This window comes from Balaenoptera acutorostrata, chromosome 2 (assembly GCF_949987535.1).
Source record: "Balaenoptera acutorostrata chromosome 2, mBalAcu1.1, whole genome shotgun sequence".
In the NCBI taxonomy this organism is placed as follows: Eukaryota; Metazoa; Chordata; class Mammalia; order Artiodactyla; family Balaenopteridae; genus Balaenoptera; species Balaenoptera acutorostrata.
The window spans coordinates 61,030,026-61,053,902 of NC_080065.1; the positions used below are offsets into that span (position 1 = coordinate 61,030,026).

Sequence of the window (23,877 nt, forward strand, 5' to 3'; positions counted from 1 at the left end):
CTGATTGGTTTCTTTCAAACCATGTTGACATTTTAGTTGTTTCTGAACCAACTTTTTTTTCTTTCTTTTCCTGAAATGGGTCATGTCTCATTGGCTTCTTTGAAGATTGGCTGCCTTTTTAGGGACATTTTAATCATACTGACTGGTGTGCTTATGAAATGTATAGTGAGGACAGATTGACAGAAGGCTGGAGTGGAGAAGAAGGAAATAATTATCTGCCTAGTGCAAAATATGTACTTGAAATTTTCTATGGAAGCCACCAACTATAATAGTGGTGTGAGCTGTTTAAGAGAACACAGTTGTTTTGTGTCTGGTCTCAGCCTGTGGAGAGTGATGCCATCAGGGAGGAATGCCTGGGGGTACTCACCCCAGCAGGTACTACTTGTGGTGAGGGCCCCCACAGATATTCCCCAACCAATGTCGTGGCTGGACCTGCCCTTGCGGTTCCTATTATAGTTGCAAATCGTACCTCAACAACAACTGGTTGTATCAGAGAACTTTGAAAAGACAAGGTTTATTACTCAAAAGTCCTAGAGGGTGCATAGCACACCTGAGGTCACACAGAGAGGTTGTGGTGTGGGTCGACAGAACCCAGGGTTCTGCCTTTATTGGGGTGGAAGTTGGAGTGCTTAGGGTTTCATGGGTTCACTCTGTTGGTGAATTCTAAAACTAGGATTAGAATATAACCTAGGTCCTAGTATTATTTAAAAGAAACACTTGTTGTAGTTGTATCTTGCTCCAAAGAAGCCATTACGTATTTCATCAAATCTAAGGTGCTTTTGAGATTGACGATTTCTCCATCCTATTGGAGTGCGTCAATGGAAAATTTCCTATTACTACATCATGACTGCCACCTGGTGGACAGTTATTGTATGACACATTGACTGCATCCTACTTTCACAGATGGCGTGCTGATTTTAGAGGTTAAAATGAGAAAAAAATAGAGTGCACTTTAGAATCGTTGAATAGGGTATATTTGCATAAAAATATTAAGGACTAATTCTTCATTTTACATAAAATGTTCATATTAGCTCCTTAAATAATGACTCTGGTTTTTAAAAAAATACAGTTTGATTTACTAAATCCCAGCATTCATACACAATGTTGATGAAATGTCACTATTGCACAGAGGAGGTGACAGCCGGCAGTGCAGCCTCACAGAACCTGTGCTTGTTGCCTGCCTTTCACCTGCTGAGAGAAAAGGCTCCTACATCAGTACATCATTAGTCCTGATCATCTTCCTTTATTTTCTCTCTCTCTCTTTGCTTTTGGAAAATATAGATAGAAAATTATTCACAGTCAACTTCTTCTCTTTTAAATAAAAAAGTTAATAACAGACCTCATAAGATAGGTAGTGGGTTTCTTGGGGGTTTTTTTGTGCCTCAGTGTTTCAGCCTGGAAAATGCCAAGGGACAGTCCTCTGTGTATTTCTATTGTGAGCATGTACAGAGCACAATCTTGGGAGGTCTGGCTTCTTTACTATTTGCTAGCTGTGCAAGTCTCATGCCTCTTTGGGTGTCGGTTTCCTTGATTGTCAAATGGATACACTCACCAATCCTTCCAGCTCCTAGGGACTCCTGAGTGAATCCAATGAGGCAATGGGCAGATGCATTTTGGTAACTATTAAAAGCTTTCTGCAAATGTATAATGAGAATCGCTGAAAAAAATACTTGGAGAGTGTTTTGGCAAGTGCCCGAGGTAGTCAAAACAAAACTTTTCAATTTAAAATTTTTTTGACTTTTAAAATAATTTGGAACAAAATCAAAGTATTGGATCTAAGTCTGTGTGCTGTAAAGAATTTGGCCAATTTTAAGGTTTAAAAACGATGACAAATTATTATCTTATGGGATGGCCATTAAGCCATTGGCAATGGCATTCAAGTCCTACTCAGTGGGGGGACACGAGTTTGGTGCACAGGTTGCTGGGAAGCCCACCCAAGAGCAGCCTCAACTTTCTCCCAGGTGTACGTTTATGTGGCAGGTATGTGGGGACTTCCTGAGCTGGAGCATGAACCCCTCTCTTTAGGCAGCCAAAGATAGTTTCCAAAATGAGCCCTTGAGGCGGTAGGGAAGCTTGTGACTTAGGGACAGTGTGGGGAGCAGAGCCAGCCCTCCTCAAAGCAGGTGAAGACAGAGGCTTTCCTGAACTCTTCTGTGGCTTTGTCACTTGGGGATTCCCCTCTCCTTCTCCTCTTGATGGCCCTGATTTGGAATAATCCTTCCCAGGTCCTGACTAAGTCTCTGACAGAGGATTATAAGTGTGTGTGCCCCTGGCACCTGGAGATGCAGAAAATCTGACCTCCGCGTCCTGTGGCCTGTGAAAAATCTGCTTAGGTCATGATCATGGAAAGTCGTCTTCAGCAGGATGAAAATTATGGCTGGTTTTTTATTATTTTGTAAATAATTTAGTCTGCTTATATCTTTTAGGGCAAAAAACTTAACCTATATATTTATTTTAATTGAGACTATGTGTGTTTATGTATATAGTTAACTTTATTAAAATATGCCTTTATAATGAAACTATTATATGTGTGTCATTCATATGTCAATATAAGCATATTGACTTTTTTAAAAAATTTATATTTTATTTATTTTATTTTTGGCTGTGTTTGGTCTTCATGCTGTGTACAGGCTTCCTCTAGTTGTTGCGAGCGGGGGCTACTCTTCTTTGCGGTGCACGGGCTTCTCACTGCGGTGGCTTCTCTTGTTGCGGAGCACGGGCTCTAGGCGCAGTGGGCTTCAGTAGCGCAGGCTCAGTAGTTGTGGCTTGTGGGCTGCAGAGCGCAGGCTCAGTAGTTGTGGCGCACGGGCTTAGTTGCTCCGCGGCATGTGGGATCTTCCTGGACCAGGGCTTGAACCCGTGTCCCCTGCACTGGCAGGCGGATTCTTAACCCCTGAGCCATCAGGGAAGCCCGCGTATTGACGTTTATGGAAAGTTGGTTACTGCAAGTGACTGGCAGTGGATGTATCTGAGCCATTCTTGTGCATAATCTTTAGTCCCTGGGAACCCCGAGGGACTAAGTGGGATTTAACCCCAACCAGCTTGGTTACTCAGAATATACCTGCAACCACCCTCCAGGTAAAGTTTCCTAGGAGCCAGAGTCTGGGAAACACCTACTGCTACTTTAGGTGCCTTGAAGCCGTTGGCTGAAACACAGAGAAGGTATCACTGAATGGCTCCTGGGACATGACCGAATGATTCTTGTTTTGCAGAGCCATTTTATTTTTTATTTATTTATTTATTTATTTATTTATTTATTTATTTATTTATTTATTTATTTTTGGCTGCGTTGGGTCTTCGTTGCTGCGTGCGGGCTTCCTCTAGTTGCGGTGAGCGGGGACTACTCTTTGTTGCGGTGCACCGGCTTCTCATTGCAGTGGCCTCTCTTGTTGTGGAGCACGGGCTCTAGGCAGGCGGGCTCAGTAGTTGTGGCTCGCGGGCTTAGTTGCTCTGTGGCATGTGGGATCTTCCCAGACCAGGGCTCGAACCCGTGTTCCCTGCATTGGCAGGCAGATTCTCAACCACTGTGCCACCAGGGAAGCCCTGGTTGATGTTTGATGGTGTCTTTTCCTATCTTTTTACTTTCAATCTATCTGCATCTTTATACTTAAAGTATGTTTCTTTAAAATAGTAATAGGTGATTCTTGCTTGGTTTCCTTAGTCCAGTCTCTTGGAATGTCTAGTCCTCGTACATTTAATGTTGAATTTAAGTCTACCATCTATTCTTTGTTCCCATATTTCTCATTTCCTGCCCTCTTTTGAATCAATCAAATTTTTTTTTTTATCATTCCATTTTATCTTCTATGTTAGCTTTTCAGTTCTGTATTATTCTTTTGCTTACCTACTTAAGGTGACTGGTCAGGGCTCTCCAAAGTGAATTTCATATGGATTGTATTTGTTCCTCTTTCTCCTTCTTTTTTTTAAAATATTTATTTATTTATTTATGGCTGTGTTGGGTCTTCGTTTCTGTGCGAGGGCTTTCCCTAGTTGTGGCAAGCGGGGGCCACTCTTCATCGCGGTGCGCGGGCCTCTCACTATCGTGGCCTCTCTTGTTGCGGAGCACAGGCTCCAGATGCGCAGGCTCAGTAATTGTGGCTCACGGGCCTAGTTGCTCCGCGGCATGTGGGATCCTCCCAGACCAGGGCTCGAACCCGTGTCCCCTGCATTGGCAGGTGGATTCTCAACCACTGCGCCACCAGGGAAGCCCTCTCCTTCTTAATGGAAGGCCAGTGCTTCTCCCCACTCAGCCCAGGTGCTACACAAGCTTCTGACTCTCAGTTGAATGGGCATGACTGGTGGGTACTAGGGTAATCTCAATCTCCATGACTGGTTCAGAAATGAGCATGTGACCCAATTGCAGGAAATAAAACTAGAAGAGAGATTTTCTGGAAGCTTCTGGGGAAGTTCTTCCTCACTGTATTGGAAGGGGGTATGGGACACCTCTTTCTCTCAGTGGACTGGACAGAAACGAGGAAGCATATGGCCCCTGCTATTGGAAGTCACACTATGACCCCCAGGGCAACCAGACTTAGGATGAAGCTGAATTGTGGCCAGCAGAGTGCAGAGCCTGAAGGAATCTGGGTCTTACTTGGCATTGTTAAGCTGCTATCTATGAACCAACCTTGAAGTGTACCTAACTCTTCATGTGAACAAATACATTCACTTATTTATTTAAGCCATCTTAGGTGGGTCTTATTTGATAGCTAAAAGCATCCTAACAACAGATACAAGAAGTATACATTACTTTTATATTCAGAAAAGTAATAAAGATCAATGTTTTAAAATGCCTAAGTATTAGGGATTTGACATTTACTTCCTAAAGCCACAGAAATAATTTTCTTCCTCCAGTTCATTCCTGCTTGACAATGGCTTTTGTTATCTATTATCTCACAGTGCTTTGTGGTTAGTTAATCTGTATTGCATTGAGGCACAGTGACCGTGACCCCAGCAGCCAGCACAAAGCTTGACATTTGTGCTAGGCTCTTTCTCGTAAGACAATAGTGGTTGATATGTTTGATTTCTCCCCAAGTAGGAGGCTACGTGAAATTCACTGACCAAGTACACAATGCTCTCTCGGGGAGGGCCCTATAACATCTCATCAACATAGGCAAGGAGACATTATCTTTAAAAGAAGAATCTGGAATGGCGCAGAGAGAGTGGTTTATCTTCTGAACAGGCCAAACTCTGGCTTGGTTAGGTGGATGGGCTCTTCCTTAAATACTGACATTAAATTAAATTAAATTCCTTAAATTCCTGACTCAGCTGAGGGGGCCTCTGAGGAAGGGGCTCACTGAGACAGGGGTACATGCAATTGACTTAATTCTTGTTGACAGTCTCCTTGGAAGAGGGGCAAACACCAGGACAGCCAACTAAGAGGAAAAGGTTTTCATAACAGGCATGCATGATGGAGGAGGCGTTACCTGGCCTTGTGACCCCTGTGAGCTGGCATGGGTTCTGGAGGCCAGTGCTTCAGTCAACGCCCGTGTCTCCAAGGAAATCCTAGAACAAAGGAATAACAAGATAAGCTCTTTGGTATTTGTGGGTGAAAAGTGCTGTCCTGGATGTTCAGGACTCCTTTTTATCCAAAAGGTAAGCAAGATAAGTAAATAGTCACACGGCATCAAATGTGGGCTCTGTCTTTAAGAAATGCAGGTTAATAAAGGATGTTGAGTCACAGCTAACAACTTGCTGAACAACAAGGTGAATTACAAAAGGTAAGACTAGGGTTTCAAAATTCTTTATTTTGTCATATAGGCTTAAAAGGGTACATGTTTATCTTTACCAAAAAAATCAGAGCAGGTACCAACAGGCCAGAGAGAAAGGATAAACTAGGTTCTTTCATAAGGTTCTTTGTAGACAAGATGGCAATGTGAGAGGCAAATGTTAGGATGTGGTTTGGAATATGCTGGTTCCACCAGCCAGGAGCTAATCGCCCCTAGAGCAGGGGTTCTCAGCCTTGACTGTACATTAGAATCACCTGGAAAACTATTATATGTCCTCATATGGCATCCTAGATTGATAAATCAGACTCTCTGGGGTGGGGGGCAGAGGGCAGGCCTCAGTGTTTTCTTTTTTTTTTTTAATTAATTAATTATTTTTATTTTTGGCTGCATTGGGTCTTCGTTGCTGCAGCTAGGCTTTTCTCTAGCTGTGGCGAGCGGGGGTTACTCTTCATTGCGGTGCACGAGCTTCTCATTGCAGTGGCTTCTCTTGCTGAGGAGCACGGGCTCTAGGCACGCGGGCTCAGTAGCTGTGGCTCACGGGCTCTAGAGCACAGGCTCAGTAGTTGTGGCGCATGGGCTTAGTTGCTCTGAGGCATGTCGGATCTTCCCGGGCCAGGGATCAAACTTGTGTCCCCTGCATTGGCAGGCGGATTCTTAACCACTGTGCCACCAGGGAAGCCCAAGCCTCAGTGTTTTCTAAACCTCTCCAGATAATTCCACCGTGGCAATTGAGAACCAGCTGCCCTTGGAATGGACCTTTATTCCATCACTCTAAATTGCTGGGTCCTCTGGTTCCCCTCAGGACATAGGAGTTTCTGTTGTGTCAATAGAAGCACTGATGTTTCGACACAGCAGAACAAGTGGCATATGGGAAACCCCGTAATAGACATACTTGAGCCTTGAACATACTTCAGTTAGTACATGACATTTTTTTAAATTGAAGCATAGTTGATTCAGAATGTTGTGTTAATTTCTGCTGTACAGCAAAGTGATTCAGTTATACATATGTATACATTCTTTATATTCTTTTCCATTATGGTTTATCATACGATATTGAATATAGTTCCCTGTGCTGTATATTAGGACCTTGTTGTTTATCCATTCTATATATAATAGTTTGCATCCGCTAATTCCAAACTCCCACTCCACCCCTCCCCCAACCCTCTCCCCCTTGGCAAACACAAGTCTGTTCTCTATGGCCATGATTCTGTTTCTGTTTCACAGATAGGTTCATTTGTGTCATATTTTAGATTCCACATATAAGTGATATCATATGGTGTTTGTCTTTCTCTTTTTGACTTACTTCACTAAGTATGATAATCTCTAGTTGCATCCATGTTGCTGCAAATGACATTATTTCATTATTTTCTGTGGCTGAGTAGTATCCCATTGTCTATATGTACCACATCTTCTTTATCCATTCATCTGAGTACATGACATTTTTAACTTGTCCTCAGGATGTATGGGATGAGGGGAGATGATTTTTAGCAGAGCCACACTCGCTCGGTATGCAGATTCACTATGTAAGATCTGTAGGGCAGGGCAGGGCAGGACACTGGGTCTGTGTGGGTCTCCACTGCATCCCCGGGGCCCAGTCCAAATCAGACAGAGTGTGGGCTCAATAAATGTGTGTCGAAGGATTGAATAACTGTTAGAGGAAACTTCTTGTTTCAAACATTTAACCCTTTGGAGGAGAGATGGTGAACATAAAATCAATTAAGCACCAAGAAGGTATTCAACATACTTTCCACAAAGTGATGCTGGGATATGTAATATATCCAACTATTCTCAGGGAATATGAAGAAGGAAAATAACAGAAACATCTACAAGTTTAAGATACTTCCCAGGTTCATAAACTAACATGAGTGAATCTGAATGAACAATTTCACTGAATTTATGAATAAAAAATAAAACGTGGGGCAAATGTATCATAGTGATCTGTACTCCATTTCACAGAGAGGAAAATTCAGCAGGCAGTGAGTTTGGGAGGGTCTGTTCTCAGTGTAATAATTACGTATCCAATCGTAGTTTCAATCCCACAGAGCATAAGATCACCAATAATAATTTCATGCTTCCCGTCACTGACATGATAATAATGCAGGTGGATCGCGTTTTTGTGCACCAGCTCCTATTACACAGCTCAGAAAAGGCTTTACTGTCTGAAGAGGAAAATCTACACAGCAGGCCATAAACCTTTGAAGTTTACTTTAATCAAAAAACATTTACACAAATATCTGTGGGCTGTACCCCTTTTCTTAAATGGTTGCATCTCCTGTCTAAACACATACCTAAAAAAGTTTCAATCATGTTACAGTCCTTTTTCATATCTTTATTATTTTAAAACCAATCTATATGTATTGTAAAAATTTCTAAGCAACAAAAAAATGTGAAAACTTACTCTTGCCATCCCGAGTTTTATCAAGAGTATCCACTACAAAGGAGTAAGGTGGTGAACTTTTGAAGCTCTTGTAAGGTATGTAAATCTGAAAAGGACTGTCACAGAAAAAAATCTGAATATTAAAGAGAAAGGACACTTACTTTAAGGATTTTATAATAGCCAGAGTTTGTCCTGCCTTTCATTCTATTTTTATTCTCTTTACAACTATCAGATTTGTAAACATTTTATCTATCACATAGGAAATCACCTAACAGATAGAAGTGCATTCAATGCCACCTACTGGAAATATAAATATTCAATGATATAACTTGTATGAAACGTAAATATATAGTGTATTAATATACAACCAGTTTGTTCTAACAAAAGAATTTAAAGTTTCAACTTTAGGTATGGATAAAGAGACAGGAAATGGTAATGAAATCATAGTGTTTTCTAAAAATCAGTAGGCTAACTGGATTTTAGAGAAAATTCAAAGCTATAAACCTTAAAAATCTTTATAGTTTAGTGATTAACATCCTCCATTACATCCTCCATAAAAACAAACATTTTTTTCAAGCTATTGACAATATTTTTTGAAAGTTCAAGAATATTAAAATGATTAACCTTTTTCATTGAGCTCTCTGGTTCACAGCTTCTTTCACCATGGAAAAAGTGAAAGTGAAAGTGAAAAGTGAATTATATGGTCTAGTCAGGAGGAGGAAGTGAGAGAGGCGTTGTCACCAACACTAGGAGGCTTATATTAGTTTACGCTCAGCTGATGACAGAAGAGCCATTACAAAGGTGATTACCTTACTCCCAGGCTGGCTTTCACTGAAGTACTAAAAAGGGTCATGGCCACACATCCTTTTTCAATGTCATGTGAGATGAAGTCCACCCAAGGATTACCTAGAAAATGTAATTTGATTCACCATTTACTATTTATTCAAGGTCCCAGACTTAGTGAAGTTACATGTTAATTTGGATATTTCTGTCTGGTAGAGAAGCAAATAATTTCTGTCTTGTGGAAAAAATCCCCCAAATGACAATTTCTGTCCCTGTTGGACAACAGTCAGATTTGTATATAATCCAGCAATCTTATCTTAACATTGCTAAAAATGCTCAGCTTCTCAAATGCTCTTAGAGCCAGTTTTCATATCTTACTGGTTTCCTCATTGAAACGGGACAGAACCCTATGGTCCTTCCCCCCCCTCCCCGGCCCCACCCCCGCCACCCCGTGTCCTCAGCCTGCCTTTTGTCTGTGAAAAAACTTTAGCCAAAGAATAAGTTTAATCAGAGAAGTGAGAAAATGCAGAAACAAAGGAAAACAGTCAAAGGAGACCAATAATATGTATAGCTGATTCACTTTGTTATAAAGCAGAAACTAACACACCATTGTGAAGCAATTATACTCCAATAAAGATGTTAAAAAAAAAAGAGACCAATAATAATAGTTTAGTCATTAAGCATAGTCAAGGACTTTACTTCCTCCTCAAGGGCTATAGATAATATTCTGAGCCATATCCTGTGAGCTGTCTTATAGAGACTGAAACCCCCATCAGGTGGAAGAAGTCAACTACATGATGACCAGACTGTAGCCATGACATAAGCTGCCACAATTCCAAGAATTGGCCTCAAGAAAATGGGAACAAACCGACCCCGGAACTGAAGATTAATTGTACTTAAGATGACGCTGGTCAGACCACCGATGACCAATTTCAAGATGCCTGTCAGAGCTGTCGGGGCTCTTTCTGCATGTAGCCCCCTCCCTCCCTCCGTCTATAAAAGCTCTTGCCCCCTGGTGGTAGGTGGTGGGATTCTGCCTTTGGACAGGAGTCTGCACCCCCACCCCCCACCCCGGAGGCCGACATCCAAAATAAAGCACACTTTCCTTTCCACCAACCTTGCCTTGCCTCTTTATTGGTTTTTGAGCGGTGAGCAGCTGGACCCCACTTTCGGTTACATCATCGGTTAATAAATTGAATTAAATCTTTGTCATGTGTTCATTTTATTCGCATGAGTCATGTAACCTTTTGAAAATTATATTTGATCAGTTTTGAAGGTCATCCACTGAGATGTCTGAGGGGATTAACCCAACGGAGACAAATTAAATCTATTTGCCTGCACATCTTTTCTTGGCTTCTGAAGTAAATCCTGGGTGGCAACAGAACTTTAAATTTTCTGACTCTCTAGTTTTTTTTTTCTTTTTCTACTGATATTACGTATTTGGTTTTATGTCTGGCTTGTACACCTTCAATAAGTTAGTCTGAATTGGTGTCAGCAATGATTGGGGATTTGCTCTTATGGTCTATTTGGTGATCTCTGATGGGTGTATAATGAAGACCTGTTCTCTGTGGGGTGGAAGATGACAGAGAATCCACTTAGTAGTCTTCTTTCTTTTTTGTTTTTGCTCTTTTTAAAAAAATCCATTTGTCTATTTGCAACCTTAAATCAATTAAGAACTACATGCTCACTGGAAGAAAAATAACTCTAAGTTTTTGTTTCTGGTTCACTTCTGATTCGTAGCTAATAGACAAAGCTAGAAGCTCTCCCTCTGTTTGTGTGTCTGCATGTCTATAATTAAGAACCTTTACCTCTTGTTGTGTAAGAGAAATATCTTCCTAACACTGGAGGGTATTAAAAAACTAGATTGGTTTATAAAGATAGTCACTTACATGAATCAAATATTCCCTCAAATCCCAGAAGATAAAGAAACTGAACCTCCTCTGGTATTTTGTGTGCTAGAGTATTAAGAAAAATATTTTTCTTACAGAAATCATTAGCTAGGAAACATTTTAAGAATTCAAGTTCACATAAGGATAGTCCATTTCCAGCATCACCTGGAAACTTGTTAGAAATTAAAATTCTTGAGTCCCAATCCAGACTTACTGAATCAGAAACTCTGTGGGTGGGACTCAGCAATCTGTATTTTCAACAAGCCCTCAGATCGTTCTGATATACACTAAAATTTGAGAACCACTAATCTGGGGAAAACTACTTAGTTCAACTCACTGCTTACTATTGACTAAAAGTACCGGATTTAGTGAAGTCACATGTTAGTTTGTAGATTTCTATACTATAGAGATGCCAGTAATTTCTGTCCAGTGGAAAAGATAGCCTCAGAGGTTACGGTTTATGACCTTGTTGGATGTTCATCAGATTTGTGTCTAACTCAGCAAGCTTATACTAACATTGCCTAAAATATATACTCTTGGAATTAGTTTTAACATCTAACTGGTTTCCTTACCAATTAATTAGTTGAATAAAATCTTTGACAAGTGTTCAATTTATATTTACATAGAATAATGTTTTTAAACTTTTTGAAAATTATTGTTAGTGTATTTCACTCTGTGGCGGTAATGAGCCCTAGTACTGTACTAGGCAGTGAGTGCCTTGACAGCAGGACTGTGTCTGGTTTTGCTCAGTATTTTATCCTCACATCAAGCACAGTGTCTGGTACATAAGCTCTAAATAAGTTTTTGTGCAGTCAATAAACTCTACCTAAAAGGTATTTGATTTTTTAAAAAATAATTTATTTATTTTTGGCTGCGTTGGGTCTTCGTTGCTGCGCATGGGCTTTCTCTAGTTGTGGTGAGCAGGGGCTACTCTTCTGTTGTGGTGCGAGGGCTTCTCATTGCAGTGGCTTCTCTTGTTGCGGAGCACGGGCTCTAGGTGAGCGGGCTTCCCTAGTCATGGCTCGCAGGCTCTAGAGCGCAGGCTTAGTAGTAGTGGCGCACGGGCTTAGCTGCTCCATGGCATGTGGGATCTTCCCAGACCAGGGCTCAAACCCATGTCCCCTGCATTGGCAGGTGGATTCTTTAACTACTGCACCAGTAGGGAAGTCCAAGGTACTTGATTTTTAAAACAGGAATTTCAGAACTGGCCCATTAGTATAATTCCTGTTGTTTTAATTAACTTTGTCTGTTTCTTAAGGGATTTTTCTGGGGTTTGTTATCAGGGACCCCGAGGCTAAAAGGTGATTGATAGAATAGGAAAGGGGAATTTTGTTCAAGATATTCTCTGAGATCTGTTGGTTGTTGACCTGAGTCTGATTAGGAGTGGTTATTTTAGAGTCAATCCCAGCATAGGTTGTTTGGTTGCCGTTCAGTTGCGGAGAGCACTTGCAAACAATACTGAGTGATGTGCCCAAAGGGATCATTGGATTTTGTTACTTTATAATATGAACAGGAAGTAACAAACACTTCATGGATAATGTGCCATCAATAAGAAAAGGAACCAAATGGAAGGGTGAATGGTTTTAGGTAAAATCGGTTTAAAGCATATGCCTTACAAGGGGGGAAGCATTAGTACTATTTTCACGTATGATTTAGCTTGCCTTTGGAGTGAACATCTATCGTGTTCTTCTTCCCTTGGTTTTCCTTTAGGCCTCCTGCTTTCCAGGTGGCCTGGGGGCAACGGTGGGTTGTTAACCAGTCATCCCCTTCTCCACTCAACTCCATACAGTGGTGCATTTCTATCCCATGCTAAATAGATTTCTGCCTCCTGGAAAATTTAATCCCGAGCAGAATGATAAACAAGGGGATCCAAGCATTACCAAAGCGGCATCCAAAATGACTGGCCATGACTTCCTGATTGAGATCCCTGGCCTAGTTTCATCCCTTTGGTATTGCCTGCTTCTTCAGCTTTTCCTTCCATTCTGTGTCTTTCCATTAATTCCTTTTTGCTTAAATTAGCTAGATCAAGTTTATGCGGCTTACAACCCAACTGTCATAACTGATATCACACCTGTTTTCCAGATGAAGTGATTTAATAACCCAAGTCCCACGCTCAGTGGTCATGTCAACTTCTAGCTCATGGCTCTCTCTTCCAGATGTTGGTGTAGCACGAGTTTATAGTGCTCCTTTAGTGGAATTAAAGAGCATCTGACTTTTATCGAAGAAATGAGTTCTCTGTCACAGAGGGCTTTTCCTACTGAAAACTTATTCACAAGGGAAAAATATTCTCAATATACTTCTAGAAATGACAATCAATAAGTCTTTGTTGACTAATTAACATTCAACTTATTTTAATTATATTGTTTGATCTAATGGAGTATCCTGGCAGGACAGAAGGGTTAAACTAAAAATCCCAAAGAGATACCTTAATAATCTTATGCAATGTAAAAAGAACAACCTGCATGCAAACTAACAGAAGAAAAGTACTTTATTCATTTATAATATCATTTTGTAAACAACCACACTGTGCATTTTTAAATTTAATAATAACAAACTTTTTTCCTATGGATTTATAGCAAACTCTATATAAAGTCAATGAGTTAATACAAGAGTGAAGATGAATAGGGCAGAATAATTTCCGAAAATGTTAAATTACAGCACTTGATACAAACACAGATAACTATCTGTACCATAAAAATTTACATGCCACAAAACACTCATTTATAATTTTAAATATGCAGTAAAACACATTTACAAAAAAGCATCAACGTTAATTTTATTATAAACCAGTGAATTACTCAGAGGAATATTTATTAAAACTTACTAAAAATCAGTAAATATTGCAACTGAGGTAAAAATTTATAAGTAAACAAAACTATCATTTATAAGGGCCAAAAGTAAATGGAAGGGCAGACAACACTTTCTGATGACTATGTCTACTCCTTGATGTTCTGAAGCAGTTTCAGTAAATGTGACTCAATAACCTGTTGAACTAGAACACACAGGTGATCAAGACAACAGCATGTTGATTACAAAATTTTAAAAACTATCAAATTCAACTTAACATCACCAACTTTTTCCTAAAATAATTTCTAATTAGGATATAATCATAGTCTGAGGGCAATAAGATTACAATGCAATACTTCAAACTTAGTCTGTCACTGACTTTAGTAATTGTCCAAGTTACTGGGTTTTCTGTTCTTGGTTTCTAAATTTTGAAACTGAAGGAGAGTCCAGAATACAAGGTTGTTCTAAGGAACAGAGAAAGGGCAACTATAAAGCGTTTCATAAATAGTTTGCTATGAAATGTTAAACACATCTTGTAAATAGGTGTACACGTATCCTCCAGCAACTAATTATTTGGGTTGGTGAAAAGTAATAGTAACAAACTCATTTCTAGACTTTGTAGGAATCTATTGATTTTGCCCACAGCTGAAAGTATATGTCAGGAGTTAGGATACCATGCATGTTCTATAACTGCAAGTGATGAGAACAGTTTGGACCACTGGTTTGTATTATTATAGGACTTTACTAAAATGAAACCTGAGAGTTCTAAACCACTTACCACTTCTATAGCCCAAGGCTACAGCTAGATCCATAGAATTGTATCCAGAGTCGGTTTCAATTGTTGGGTCAGCTCCATTTTCTGTACCAAAACAGAAAAATCTACATAAATAAAATGAAAATATGGATATGTTTGTCTATCACTGGCTCATGTGCAAATAGCAGGACAGATTTTCAGCAAATTTGGAAGATTTTCAGGATGGTCTGACAAAGTACAGAGTACACAGAGTGCATAGAATTCACTCTGGTGGGTCAGAGGGAAGACACTTCAAACACAGAGGCATCCTCTAGAGCAACTGAAACTAATACACCACTACAGACAGCACTCAGGCTTAAAGACACTGTGGACAGAGAAGAGAGCCGAGGATTCACATGTGATCCCTAAAAGGAAAGCAACAAGGGCAGATACTGCGATTGCAGGCGTGCTGTGTGATGGAGCTACGGCTTACACGGCAACCTTAGGGCAGCAGGTGCTCCAGGGGTGAATAACGTATTTAATAACAGTTCAGGATTCTCCTGAGGCTAGCTTGTAAAAAATAATGTCTTCGTGTGGCGTTTTCTAAATATTTCCACTTTTATCTGCTTACCTAAGAGCATTTTTACACATTTCACATGATTTCCATGTACAGCGTAAAGCAAAGGCGTCCCTCCATTCTGCAAAAGGAAAGGTGATTTAGTTTTTCAAGGTGAGCAAGATTCAAATAATTTAATGCTCCTGTGAATTGGGCATGTAAAAGTAGTTTAAGGTAATTTTAATATTTTGTGAAGAATACTTAAATCAGAATAATTGAGTTTAGGACATTAACTTTTTCTCCCAGCTGTTTAATTAACTAATGTAATTAATTATTCTTCCAAGGGTTTAATAAAGCTTATTATGTCTCCCCAAACCAAATAAATCCTAGAGTTTGTTCCAGTAATGTAAAAATCAGTATTACAGACTCACCCAGTCATACTCATTTACATCAACTCCACAATCCAGCAGCATTTTGACAATATCCGTGTAGCCCTTACTACAGGCTAATGACAGTGCACTTTCTCGACCTTTTCCTAAAAGCTGGGGATCAGCACCCTGCAGTGGGAAACAGAGATAAAAGACTTTTCAGTTTATGAAAACAAGAATATTGTTACTTCTGTCAATATAATTACAGTTCAACACTTCGGTCAGGTAATGTTCTGAGGTTAATAAAGAAAGAGCACAAACTTCTACTCCTGGACGTTCTGTTATCAAGGTTGTCTGAAGGCCTGCCTTCCTCCCTCTACCTCAATCCTAACTATCTTGTCACTTTGGAGCCAAATTATATCTTCTCCAAGAAGCTTCTCCTACAGGGCTGACAGGACTTTTGTTCCCATTGTGCTTAGCGGGGCCTGGGCATTCACTTCTCTCTCCATGCTTCATGGACGACTAGACTTGCCTGCTCAATCAGATGCAAGTTCCACAAGAATATGAAGAGCATGTAAACAGTTTTTGGATCCTCTACCATTACATCTAGCTGGCTGGAGATGTAAAAACTTTACTAAATACTTAACTGAACTTAAGTAACTGTACATACACATTTTCTGAGGCATTTTCCTTACATTCTGAAGTAGAAACTCTACCACAGCTATTTGCCCGTGTGCTGCAGCCCACATCAGAGGAGTAAATCCTTCTTCGTCCGTGTGATTGATAACATTTTCTATTTAAAAGAAAAGCAATTTTTGTGATCTAATTTAACAACCACATATTAATATCGCTATGAAAATACTGGCATTCTAAAAAGGTGACTATATTACCCAATGAGGTTCACGTTGTGCTGACTTGTGTTCACTGAAGTGCTGTGTGTTTTTGCAATTTGCAGTCTCAAAGTATTAAACTGTGCCTCAATGTACATAGCTGAGCTCAAATAGCATATTATTTAAAGTATAAACTACCAGACACAACAAATGCTAGGTACAGGGCAGTCCACAGAACGCTGGACTCAGAATCAGGAGACCAGAGTTTGAATCCTGACTGTCACTTTCTAGCAGGGTGATTCTGGGCATGTCATTTAATTCCTCTAATATCCAGAATAATACCTTGCTTATCTCAGTATGTTAGCTGGGAGGATCACAATAAAAATGAGGTTATACGATAGCCCTTAGCATTACATAAATACATATTATAAAAAGCCCCAAATTAGTAAAGCTATTTTTACTCTCTAGCCAATACTGCTGCCTTTGAGTTTCTTAAAATTTTCGGTGGTTTGCTAACATAATATAATATGAATGAAGACTGAATAATCTGAAACACATTTCTATGCAATTCTACCTCAAAACCCATTTTGTTCCCTAGATTCAGTCTACCAGGTATAAAGTCCACAGTTTTTTCCCTAATTTATTTAGTAGATTGAGAATAAAACCTTCAAATGTTTATAAACAAATAGGAATATAATATGAAGTCTTTCTTATAAAAGAATGACATGATTAAAAAAAAACACTCTTTAAAAAAAAAAAAAACACTCTTTAATCATATGCCCTGCATTCAACTGATAATGTTGGGACAATTGGCTAACTTTTTGAAAAATGAAAATAAAAGTAAAGCTCCACCTTTACCTCATTACACCAAAACATATTCCACATGGGTCAAAGATTGAAATGTAAAAAAGAAACCACAGAATTTCTAGAATAATGTATGAGTGAATTTATTTATAATCTTGGAATAGGAAATCTTTTCTAAGCAAGATATAAAACTCAGAAGTCACAAGGAAAAAAATAAATTTACCTCTTAAAAATGTTAAGCCTGTGTTTGAAAACATCATAAAGTCAAAGGAAAAATGGCAAACTGGGAAAAAACTAGATTCAACATAAACAAAAAGTGAACTTCTTTAATTTAGGTAAGAGTTCATATAAATCAATATAAAACAGGCAGTTCACACAAAAAGAAATTCAAATACATCATAATTTTAAAAAGGCAAACAAAACCAGTATGAAATACCATTTTTCACCCATAAGATTAGCGAAGATTAAAGTCTGATAATATTCTGTGTCAGTGAGGGTATGGGGAAGTAGAAACTCTAACTCTGGTGTGAGGACAGGGCAAACATCTGGCAATGTATATAAAAATAAAAATTCATATACCTTTTGACCCAGCAAATATACTTGTAGGAATTTACCCTATGGATATACTTTAAAAGAATGCCAACAATATTGTTATTTAATAGAAACAAACTGGAATCAACTACCACCAGAGGAACTAGTTAAAAAATAAAAAACATAGTATACGCATATACAATACAATGCAAAATCACAGACCTATTAAAAAGAATGAAATAGATCTTTATGTGCTTATATGGAAAGATCTCAAAATTTAAGTGAAAAAAGTAAAGTGCAATGCAGTGTGTATATTTTCCCTCTTGTGTAAATAAAAAAAAGCACATACATACTATACTCTCACATATAGCCCCAAGTATAAATATTTTCCAGAAAAGTCTTCTGAAAATATAAGAAACTTATAATGTTTGCTTCTGCAGAAAAGGCGAGGGTGGCAAGGGAAGCTTTAACTTCTATACCTTATATTACTATTTTTTTTAAAGTATCTATTGGGTTATCTGCCTGGTGAGATTATGCAACTATTTTTTTTTGTCTTTATACTTTCTTGTATAAAAAGAAAACAATAACAAATCTGATAAATCCTATTAAATTTGTTTTAAATACATCTAAAAAAATAGGCTGGTACCTTGTTCAATACGAGTAGCCAGGTAGAGCATCTCTCCCTGAGCAGCCAACTGGTGAACAGACAAAGCTGAAACAATACCATAAAAAGTTTCATGTATATCTGTAGGTACACTTTCATCATCTCATTGTTCATATCTGTGTAGCAATTTTCCTTTCCAAAACACAAACTATCATTTTATTGTTTAAAAAAATCTAACTTAAAATATAGCCTAACATTTGCAGATGTCAGAATTACCTTAAATATCTAAGAGTCTGAGAATTGACTCATATATGTTTAAGGCAATTCTGACATCTGCAAAGTGTTATTATCAGTGAATATGCAAATTGTTTGATTATTAACAATGCAAATTGTTACTGATCTTATCAATTAAAGAAATGGTTTAGGTACTTAATTTTTAACAATGGTATCTCTTTATCCAAACTTATAAAGAAATATAAGGAAGTTGGGTCTAAAAGACTCTTGTTTTTTAATTGACTGTATTCATTTAAGTCCCAAATATCATTATTTCAAGAGGCCATGGGTATTCCTTAACTTTAGGAGGACTAAGATAGTAAATTAAAAACTAGCTGAGAGGAAATTCTTGAGTACAGACCTATTTGTGGCTAATTAGCTGTGTGACCATGGAGACCTGATTAAAGATTTTTGTCTAACATGAGGTATGTGAACCACATGATCCCTAGTTGTTTTTTTCAAAAATTCTATGGTTGGGGAATTCACTGGTGGTCCAGTGGTTAGGACTCGGCGCTCTGACTGCGGGGCCCCGGGTTCAGTCCCTGGTCAGGGAACTAGGATCCCATTAAGACTCTCGGCGTGGCCAAAAAAAAAAAAAAAAAAAAAAAAAAAAATTCTATGGTTGGAATATTTTAAGACAATCTCTTTATTTTAAAACAAAGCCAAACAGGTACTGTATGACAGTTCATCTTAAAAATCAGTATCACTTGATCCTTGATTTAGGATGATATGACTGGGTGGCCTTAATACAGAAAGGAAAGCAATTGGGAGGCATATGCAAATTTACATAAATAAAACAGAAGTGGCTCTTAGGTGGAGTGAGAGTCATGAACTCTTTCTGGCTTACCTGCTACAGCATACAATTCAAAATCAGGAGGGACACAGTGTTTCCAAAGTAAAAACATGTATTTCACCATGCTTTAGAATACAGATGCATTTATGTTATATTCTCAAATATAATTCCTAACATCAAATTGCTAACTGGTTTCCTCTCATTAAGAAACCCGTACTATATAGAATATTTTCTAGTTTACAGAGAAAACCCTTCATTTTATTTCTTCTAGAATAATTCTACATTAAAAAAATTGTAAATTCAAAGTTTTTATAGAGGTGATTTCATATTCATATTATTATATTCAAATTCGAAATTATAGTAGACATTGCTCAGCTTTTACTACAAATCATTTGTTGATCAGTGATCTAGTTTATAAAATGCACTCCAAGAACACAAAAACACTCACAGTGTCTTGCTTTGCACAAAGTTCAGAATAACTCAGTTTTTATAGTAAAATTATGAAGGTTTTAAGAATTAATATTTCAATCTGTATTTGTTCTCAACAGAGAAACATAAAACATGAAATATTTGAATATGCAATAATACGTGAGTTTTAAATTACTAAAACTATCAGGACATCACTTAAGCTTTCCAAAATAGAATATGCATTTAATGAAAATAATGTTTCAAAGCCAAACTCTTGAAACCATTACATTAGTAATAACAATATTTTAATACATCAGTGGGAAATACTTACAATTTGCTAACAGAGGTGTGGTTGAGACCTCATTTCCTCTGTGTTTGTTGGTTAAAGTAGTTGACTGTTTTATGGGTGAGAAGTGCTTTGTTGTAGAGGGAGTGTAGACATGCCTTACTTGAATTCCCGGAGAAGGAGATGTATGGATACTGCATTCAGCTAAGTAAAATTAATTTAAACACATTAAAACAATATTTTAACAACAAAGCATTTCAAAGTTCTATGTCAATGTTTACATTAAAAAAGAAATACAAGATGTATAATATCTTCAACTGGTTCTCAAGTGATACTATTTTTTGCCATAAAAAATCTGTACAAGTTCCAGAAAAAAAATCAATATTAATCTTGAGCAATTTTATCCAGAGATTAGTTTTTTTATTCGATAGATTGTTATAAAAGTAAATCTACAATATGATGACAGATTTCACTGTATTAAAGCATTGGAAGTTAATGCCAATCACATATTCATGGAGTTAATTCATTTACAAAAGGCACAAAATTTTTTTCTCCTATAATTTTAAAAGGTATGATAATAAACTTTATTAGAGAATTTGTAAATAAACAAAGGTCAAGGAAGAAGTAAAAATCAACATGTACTTATGGACATTATATAACATGAAATTATTTCATTTTGGTTTCTATGAGATTCTAGAAAATCATAATTAAAGATGACTTCCAAACTCTTCGCAAACTCAAAATCTCATGATCAGAAAGGGAAAAAAATAAAAAATAAAAAAATAAATAAACAAAAACAAAACAAATGCAGATATTTATACCATAACTTTCAACCTTTAAATAGGACAGATGCCACCTCCAGGTCAGAGTTAACTTGATCTTGAATATTTTTACTATCTTCTTCATTTAAGGACTTCACAAACCGAGAACAGACATTCATATCAAATCTGTTAGGCAGTATGAATTTCATCCCCATGGCAACACCCTGAGCTGATCCTTCTTCTGCATTTGAGTCCAGCTGATGTTCTATTTTAATGTCTGGCATGCCAGTTAGACTGTAACTGCTGGGGCACTCTTCTACTATCAGCTGGGCTCCAATATCCAGATTTGCTGATGTAGCCATGATTTCAACTGTAGTTTCAATAATTAAAACATTTCTTCATGATTTCCCCTTGGTTTTATAAGAATGGCATACAGAGTATTCTTCAAATTTGGGTATTAAAACGTCTGAAAGAAAAAAATTAAAAGTATTATATCAACTTAATGTATACAAAATAATCATTTTCAATCACGTACGCAAACAGTGCTCTTATTAGCACCTATACATAATAGAAAGCATACAATCTCCAGAGGTAGAAAAACCTGGGTCTGAATCCAAGCTTCACCATTTATTAGCTGTGTGAATCTGTACAAGTTCCTCAATCTCTCTAAGCCTCAGTCTCACTTGTAAAATGGGTATACACCAGTAACCTCACAGGACCCTGGCAAAGACCAAATGAAATACGGTAACATTCTCACCACCATCACTAGGTCCCAACAAATTTTTTTTTTTTCCAACAAATTTTACTTATCCTTTTCTCCCCTTTCCTATTCCTGAATATTGCCAAATGGATTTTTAAAAAATCAGGCTAACAACAAAAATAAGCTTTCATGTAAGAACTTTAACGTCTAATCTGAGGTTCATTTTTTAACATGCTGTTAAAATTTGAATTTAAGAAAAGATAGAACTCATGTTGTACCCAAGTCTATCAGCATCTACACTATCCATGATTCCTGGATAGTGAAAGGCTTTACAAAGTTTTGGTTATGATGAACTGAAGACATACTTATTAATCAGTTTTTGTTCAGATCAAGTGTTAGCAACTTAATACAGGTTTTTATGAAAAATAAAGTGTACAGATTATGGATTGGCTTCCTTTGCTTTAGCTCCTCTAGGACATTATAATCTAAGTATAATTTTTGGTCCCAATATTTGTAATAAGTATTAAGAAATTAGAATTATTGATTTTTTTCCAAATATAGATTGTCAAGACATGAACTCAATAAATGCGAACTCTCAAAACAGAGGTTAGAAGCACACCTGTTACTGAATCATTTACTATTGTTTTAAAATGAGTTTTCAGTAAGGTAATCACTGGCACTTTCCTATGGACCTTAATATAATTTCAAGAGAAATTTCATTATTGTACCTAAAAGTGCTTCTAAAAAAAGGAAGAACTCCAAGGCATATAATTGTCTTACACATATAGTCACTGAGACAGGAGGAAAATTAATAGCATCCAGTAAATTTTGTCATGTTCGGGCTTACTGCCTCAGAAACTTTGAGGGTGCAGGGTGTTTTAAAATTGTAATTAATTGGAACTAAAAGAGAAAAGTGCATTAGGACCACAGTGGAGCAAAGGTTGGCAAATCATACATTTATAGATAATCACTTTTACAGTTTTAAAACATCTTCCAAGATTGATCTTTATAACAATCCTTTGTAGTCAGGGCAAGTAATCATTATGTTCACTACAGAGAAGAGTAAAGAGGAGCTCACGACTCCATCACACTGTTCCTTAAAAGAAAAAGCAGCACTAAACTAATCCAAAACTTCCAAGGGAGAAAGAATTAAAGAAATAATAAACGATAATAATCATAAAGAAAGTTAACAAGTAACAAAGTCAACACACTTCAGCAAACGGTAAGAAGGAGACTAAAACAGAAAATGAGTTGTGATTCAAATGGAGGTTGAGGGGCAACGCAGAGGTCTTTAAAAGTATATTACAAGATATGAACTGTGTTTCCTGAGGGAAGAGCCATCTCCCACAGACTCCTACCCAGAGTTGGGTGAAGTGCAACTCCCCTGAGCTCGCTCAGCACCCGCATATATCTTTATTTTAGCATTTATCATTCTCTTGAAAATTTCCATTTAAACTCCTAATAAATTGAAAACTCCTCTAGGATGGGGGGGAGCCACTCTTACTAATTTTTGCACACAAAACAGTGCTTGGTTCTATCACGTACTCCATAAATGTTTTCTGATCTGAACCTTAACAAAGGTTCGTATTCTTTTCTATCCTGAAATGACCCTGCAAGATGCTCAACAAACATCTGCTAATTAGATCTGGCTTTCCGTTCCCAACATCACTACCAACTAGCTGTGCAACCCTGGACAGATAAATCATATACGTTTCCTAAGACTCATTAGATAAGATGAAGATGGTTGAAATAGGTATCTCTAATATTCTTTCCAATTCTAAACATCTTCCATGTTACAAATCAGGGTTTAGAAATGGAATTACCAGTCTTTGAGGGAAGAAGAGCAAATGTACTCGGGCGAGGAGGGAGTGGAAACAGAACGCTTATCTTGGCACCACTCCAGCGAGGAGAAGCAACATTGACTGGTTAAGCCATAATTTTGAAGTATAAGAGAAGAAGGGGGAAAAAAAAAAGATCGAGAAGAGGAGGCGGTGAGAAAAAGAGGTAAGGCCAAGAAGAGCTAGGATCACCTCAATCTGTCAGAGCCCAGGGATAACAGGAGAGAGACCCTAACGAAATAAAACGGGCAACTGGGTTAATCCACAGTGGGTGCTAGTAACAGGAGCCCCCCGGTTCTTCCTCATCCTGGAGTTGTCCTACAAGGACAGGAAGGTGCTATGAAAATGAATGATGCCTCACAGGCCACAGGTGTCCCGGCGTCCCAGGACAGGAACCCGCTGGAGGGGAGACTGTTGCAGGGAGGGAAGTCCGCTCTCTCTCCTCCCGCCAACTCTGCCCGAAAAATCCCAGCGCGGCTCCGGTAGGGAGGGCGGAAACTCTGGCTCAACCGCGGCGGGCTGGTCCCGGGGATAGGGGCCGGAGGCCGACCGTGTGGGAGCGCAAGGCCTGGCGACCGCCTTCGACAGCCCACAGCGAGTCGGGCCTTTCCATCTGCGGCCAGATACAGTGCAGGGCCCCACGCCCCGGCTTGTTTTGACCGCGACGTCACTTCCGATTTCTTCTTTCGGTTTCCGGCCAAAAAACGTGCCGCACCGGTGAAGTTGTTGCAGGGAGGGACTTCCAGGTATTTTCCCGCCGCTGCGCGATCCTTACTGCCCCAGTACTATAGAGACAGCGTCCCTTCGGCTACAGCTCTGATTCCCTAGCGCCA

The 23,877-nt window shown here is 38.4% G+C and overlaps 1 protein-coding gene across 1 annotated transcript; it reads right to left on the reverse strand.

Annotated features, from left to right (window-relative positions):
• Positions 1–13,242: 13,242 nt before the first annotated feature.
• ANKRA2 (ankyrin repeat family A member 2) lies at positions 13,243–23,877 on the reverse strand. The gene is made up of 9 exons (XM_007175931.3): positions 23,406–23,877; positions 20,580–20,972; positions 19,791–19,949; positions 18,028–18,093; positions 15,912–16,009; positions 15,280–15,405; positions 14,924–14,990; positions 14,338–14,418; positions 13,243–13,764 (listed from the first exon to the last, which is right to left on the reverse strand). The coding sequence occupies exons 2-9, from the start codon at positions 20,866–20,868 to the stop codon at positions 13,709–13,711; spliced, it is 942 nt and encodes a 313-aa protein (XP_007175993.1). The 5' UTR covers positions 20,869–20,972; positions 23,406–23,877; the 3' UTR covers positions 13,243–13,708.

Coding starts and splice junctions, on each gene's coding strand:
- ANKRA2 (XM_007175931.3), bottom strand. CDS start 20,868: ATGGCTACATCAGCAAATCTGGATATTGGAGCCCAGCTGATAGTAGAA. Junction 19,950..20,579: donor GGCATCTGTCCTATTTAAAG/GTTGAAAGTTAT, acceptor AATTTTACTTAG/CTGAATGCAGTATCCATACA. Junction 14,991..15,279: donor ATGTAAATGAGTATGACTGG/GTGAGTCTGTAA, acceptor TTCCTTTTGCAG/AATGGAGGGACGCCTTTGCT.